This window comes from Carlito syrichta, unplaced genomic scaffold, assembly GCF_000164805.1.
Source record: "Carlito syrichta isolate Samal-C Ts95f unplaced genomic scaffold, Tarsius_syrichta-2.0.1 Scaffold304564, whole genome shotgun sequence".
NCBI lineage: Eukaryota > Metazoa > Chordata > Mammalia > Primates > Tarsiidae > Carlito > Carlito syrichta.
The window spans coordinates 69,657-75,531 of NW_007248660.1; the positions used below are offsets into that span (position 1 = coordinate 69,657).

The 5,875-nt window shown below is 39.8% G+C and overlaps 1 protein-coding gene across 1 annotated transcript in view; it reads right to left on the bottom strand.

The window, feature by feature from the left end:
• LOC103262606 (DNA-dependent protein kinase catalytic subunit-like) overlaps positions 1-4,336 on the bottom strand; it is a gene marked incomplete at its 3' end in the record, with an annotated part of 72,753 nt that extends 68,417 nt beyond the window's left edge. Inside the window, exons 1-6 of the mRNA XM_021713467.1 lie at positions 4,264-4,336; positions 3,768-3,860; positions 1,725-1,799; positions 890-998; positions 309-421; positions 122-221 (exon numbers count right to left, since the gene is read on the bottom strand). Coding sequence (XP_021569142.1) covers positions 122-221; positions 309-421; positions 890-998; positions 1,725-1,799; positions 3,768-3,791 — 421 coding nt within the window. The remainder of the gene's footprint in view (positions 1-121; positions 222-308; positions 422-889; positions 999-1,724; positions 1,800-3,767; positions 3,861-4,263) is intronic.
• Positions 4,337-5,875: the final 1,539 nt, after the last annotated feature.

Consider the following 5,875-nt stretch of genomic DNA (forward strand, 5'->3'; position numbering starts at 1 on the left):
CTGCACTCCAGTCTGGGCGACAGAGTGAGACTCCAACTCAAAAAAAAAAAAAGAGTATGAATAATGAGAAATAGAACAGAATAAGAAAACGAACAGAAAACCAAGTGACACCAAGCAGTACCTTCTTCCATGGGCTTGGTGAAGTTACAAAGAAGAGAGGACAGCCCCTTCAGACACCCTGCCACAACAGGTAGCTTGGGCTCTCTCAGTGTTGAAGTCATCTAAAAGGGAATATATTAGAGAATATCATTAAAACAGAAAAATACAACCAAGTCTATGGAAACAGAATATTATAAAGTTTATCATACCTGGGTCTTAAGTTCACCCAGAAAAGCCCGGAACAGGTTTTCTGAATTACTTATCATCTCACTAGGATGAACTTCACCTAACACTCCTAGGAGCTCATATACTTTTTCTAAAACTGAAAAATAAGTGTTAGACAAATGAAAGCCTAAAATTACATTTAGATAAGTTAAACTAGCAAAAATGTATGAATAAGAAAATGAGAATGCTTAGTTAAAAAGTAATTTCACAATAAGACGTATAAAACATCTAATTTTAAGTACTGGTATCTTTTTTGATAAATCTTATGCAAATGTATTAATTATATTTGACACGTGTTAGGAGTTTCCTGTTTAATTTTTTTTCTTTTTTTTCAAAACTACAGCTCTGGGTCAGAGAGTTTTCTATTTTAAGAAATCATTTGTAAAGATTAACACTTTTATGAACATTTTCTTTGTTTCCATTTTTGGCTTGTTTTCAGCAAAAAGAATTTATTTGCACATAATATAAAGACCTTGGCATTGGAAAACTAAACCTTACACTAATAAATTGTTAATGTTAACAAATTTGCTCACGTATTTGAAAATAACATTTAGATGCATCTCACCTGTATCTGGTATTTTTGTTTTCATTGCAAGTTCTCCATAGAATTTACCAAATAATTCTCCAATTTTCAATTTATCCATGAGTCCGGAACTTCTCAAAGTCTGAAGTAACTAAAGGAATACAAACTAGCATTTTCTAAAGAGAAAAATAAAGAAAAGGCTTCCTCTATCCCAGTGTATCTATACATAGCAAAGTTTTAGAATCAAGTGTCTCTAGGAGATTTACCCTTGGTTCACATCTATCCAGGTCATTGGAGTTAGGGGTTGAGGTGAGTGGCAAAAGAACACAAGGGAAAGGTGGGTCCAACCCTTTATTTACCTTCTCAAGAAACCAGCATGATTAGAACCATTCCCTCAGAGGCCCTCAAAGCAAAGGACCAACCAGACCCAAAGGAATTCTACAACAGAAATGCAAAAGTCTAAAGTGCATGACAGTGAGCCCTAACAACCTCTAAATGCAACATACAGACCCATTCTCACTGCTCAGGTTTTAGGGAAAAACTCAAGAAATGCAGAGTTAATCTTTTGGCAATTCATAACAGCGTTAGGTTTTGCCAAAGGCAGTAAAATAAATGGAAGAGTAGGGAATTCCCTAGCTATTTTTCACCTTCAGTCCCCTTGTAGCACAAAATTCTTTTACCACCCAAAAGTGTCTGAGAACAAAATACCAGGGTACTGTCCAGTGATGTTTGGAAATGTGTATTTAATTCATATATCAACGTACTGGATCCTATCCTCTCCCGAGCCCTCCCCCAAAACAAACCTTAAACTCCCATTTTCTAAGTTATATGCTTAATATAAAATAGATATACTATGTACGTAGAAATATAAAATTACCTTAATAAGAAGGTCTAGGGCCGGAATTTTACATTTAGCAGCTCTATCTTTTGTATAAACACTGGTACACGTATGCTAGGTTTTAAAAGGAGATACAACAAAATCAGTAAGATACAAAAATAATAGCTCAACAACAAAACAAAAAACTCAACAACAGCCAAAACTACATTCCTGAGAGGAGTAATACCAACATGTGACATAAAATTTAGCATTTAGCTGTTAAAGTATTGCATTAGAGTACGTCAGGCATGGTAGTTCATGCCTGTAAATTCCAAAACTTTGGGAGGCTAAGGTGGGAGGATTGCTTAAGGTCAGGAATTTGAGACCAGTCTGGGCAATATATCAAGACCTCATTTCTAAAAAAAAAAATTATTTTAATTAGCCAGGCATGGTGGCATGCACCTGTAGTCCCCTGGAAGGGGGAGGTAGGAGAATCGCTTGAACCCAGGAGGTCGAGATGCAGTGAGCCAAGATAATGTTACTGCATTCCAGCCTGGACAACAGAGCAAGACTCTGTCTCTAATGCAGATTAATAAGCAACTTAAAAATTATCGAGTGCGTAAATGTACAGATTAAAACCTATCAAATACGTTAATATGCTGTGATAATATCAACAGTAACCAAACAAACAAAATAAACGGACACCTAAGCAGGATTTGTTTTATAGCACTTGCTGCCATATTCTCAAGAAAGAAAGAAAAGAAATATAAACACCCAAGTAAATTCAGAGAGGGGTTGAGGAGCTACAGGGAAACAGCACAACGCAGCGAAACACCAGGCGGCCTGACTCCAAAAGACACGGGCTTCTTAACTTGTCTCTTTGTAAGGCAGAGGGATTAAGAATGCCTACCTCACAGGGTTTTGGTAAGACATAAGACAAACTGTAGACTAAAGAACTTTGTAAATTGGGAAGCACTCTACAAACATTAGCTACTACTTCTACTTTGACAATTTTTTAAAATGTTAAAATTTCTATTGAAACCAGAGGGTATAGTAAAAAAAAAATTAATAAAAAAAAAAAATGTCAAAATTCCAACCAAGGTAGACAAGAAGTCAAAAGAGAAAAAAAAATAAAAGCCTATAACAAAGACTAAATATGTCATGTTTTAGCTAATTATAATTTACAAAACATCTTATAGATGGCCGGGCTCGGTGGCTCAGCCTGTAATCCCAGCGCTTTGGGAGGCTGAGGCGAGTGGACTGCCTGAGCCTGCAGGTTCAAGATCAGCCTGGGCAACTTGGCAAGACCTCATCTCTGCAATGAATCAAAAAATTAGCTGGACATGGTGGTGCGCCCCTATAGTCCCAGCTGCTTGGAAGGCTGAGGAGGAAGGACTGCCAAAGCCCAGCAGGTGGAGGCTACGGGTGGCTGGGAGCGTGCCCCTGTACTCCAGTCAGGGTGTTGGGAGTGAGACTCCAACTCAAAAAAAAAAAAATCTTATAAATGACATCCGATTGAATACATACTTCATCACCTCTTAGCACACAAGAAATAGAAGCAAATTCAAGACCAATAAAAAAACTTGCCTTGAAATGTTATACTTTTTGAAAATACAAATACGGCTCAAAAAGAACAACCTCAATTAACGATTGCTAGTTCCACAGTAAACTATGAGGAAACCTGGGGACAGCAGGTTAGAGAATGGGAAGCACCAGGAAGTCAAATCTTTCAGGCTATTGTCCCAGAGAACACACAAACTCCAAGGAAACGCACTGTACCCAGTGGGAAGAGTCTTTAAAATTATCTTTTACCGTGTTCTGGAATCTCCCCACAAATCAAAAAATCCAATTATTGTGACTTTTTATATAAGACATTATTCGCCCATGTCCAAAAAGTTATTTAGTTACAGAAAAATATTATCTGACAAGGGCCTCTGTTTACTAACCAAAAAAGAAATGAGCACACTTCACTGCTAACACAATCAACCAGGAATAAGCAAACTCCTCAATGAGAAAGGCATACATAAAATAAAAATTCAAGTTCCTTATGCCACAAGTTAAAATAGATGTTGATATATTATGAGGTAGGGTTTTCCTCCTTACCTTAATATCGAGAGAGTAAGGCATGATCTTCTGGCCAATTTTTTCTAAGAAAATACACAGAAATTTTAAGATTTCTTCTCTACAATCACGAAACTGTAAGAGACACACATAGTAATTAGGTTAAGAATAAGTCGCTCCAGCATAAAGAAATGTACAAGAGCCGGGCTCAGTGGCTCAGCCTGCAATCCCATGCCTTTGGGAGGCTGAGGTGAGTGGATTGCCTGAGCCCACGGGTTCGAGATCCGCCTGGGCAGTGAGACCTCATCTCTACAATAAATCAAAAAACCAGCCGGGCATGGTAGCGCATGCCTGTAATTCCGGCTACTCGGAAGGCTGAAGTGGAAGGATCGCCGGAGCCCAGCAGGTCGAGGCTACGGTGGCTGGGGGCGGTCACTGCACTCCAGTCCAGGTGACAGAGTGAGACTCCAACTCAAAAAAAAAAAAAAAAAAAAAAAGGAAATGTACAAGAAAAGCAAAACGAAAATGTTCAACTTACTTCATCAATGTTGAGTGATTTCCGAACAAATACAAGCAAACCAAAATCTCTGGAGAAAACCAAAGAAGTCTGTAATGCTGGACAAAGAAGAAAAAAAAAAAATGAGTGCCAAGAAGCATTTCATAAACCACCCCAAGGGGTTGCCTGATTTTCAAGGCAACCTGCAAGTGACAAAACACTAACCTAAGGCTGCTGTATTAAAACAAAGCAGAAAAGTCTCAATGATGTTCCACAGGGATATGGCAGGCAGAACAATGGCCCCAAAGATGCCTCTGCCCTAATTCCTGGCATCACATCTTTACATGGCAAAAGGAAGTTAAGGATGCAGATGGAATTAAGGCAGCTAACCACCTGACCTCAAAGTGGGATACCATACTGGATTATGGAGAGGGCCCAATGTAAGTACATGGGCCCTTAAAAGGCAGGAGAGGAAGAATAGGCCAGAATATGGGAAGGCAGGAAAGCAGAAGACATTCCAAACCTCTCATGAGAGGGACCTGTCATCCTGCTGCCAGCTTTGAAGACAAAGGAAGGGTTGTGATCCAAGGAGTGGACAGCTTCTAGAAGCCTGAAATGTCAGCAAACAAGCAAGCAGGCACCTGGTCCTCAACCTGGATGGATTCTTCCCTGCCTGATACTCGGTTGTAGCTTGGTGAGATGCATGCTGGGCTTCTGACTACATAAATAAGATGAACAAACCTGTGTTGTTTTTCTGCATCTGTGGATGATTTGGGGGGGCGCTGTGTTGTTTTAAACCACTAATTGTGTGGTAACTGTTACAGCAGCAACAGAAAACTAATACATGCCTCTATAATCTCGCAAGTGGAAGGACATAGGTTACATATTGAGAATAAACTTGGAACTACCTTAGAGACAAGTTAATAAACGAACCAAAACGATTTCTAACTTTCAAACTTTGAGAAGAGAAAGCAATTACATAATGCTGTTAGTTGTTTATTCGCTATTTCCTCATTACTGGTATATCCTTGACAATATACAGGCACCATAAAGCATCTAGTTTTAATGTGTTTTTCTCTGCCATGTTCAGCGGTGAATCCATTCACATTCATAAACTTGTACGCTCGTTCAGGTCACCATATTTCCACATCATATGTCAGCACTGGTCTCAAAGAAAAGCTCACCTAGTTTCTACTTAAGGACACACCTCCAAGGTCTGCATACTAGTGTTTTAAAAGGAATACAGATGCCCCGCATTTAAATACTTATATTTCAAAATGCTGAAAGAGACAGTTCTTCTACAAAGGCGAAAAAAGTCCTCATCCAGGCACTGTTAGGAAGTTGAAAAAAACAGCATGGCTTTTCAGCTACATTTCTGCGATGCTTCTCAAAACACGAACAGAAAATACAAGGGTCTGGAAACGATTCTGGCAGGTTTAGACGAAACTACAGTGAAAGAAAACGCTTGCCCGTCCTCGACCCCGACTTTGTTCAGCAAGGGTCGCCCAACGGGGGCCATTTCCGCCCACTCTGGCTTTCAAATACCCTTCTTCCAACGTCGGGGGGAACGAGCAAGAGGACACCTCGCTCTCCACACCCGTCCACAGACCCCCCAGCAGCCAGTCGCCGCACTGCACGACGCCGACCCGAGACC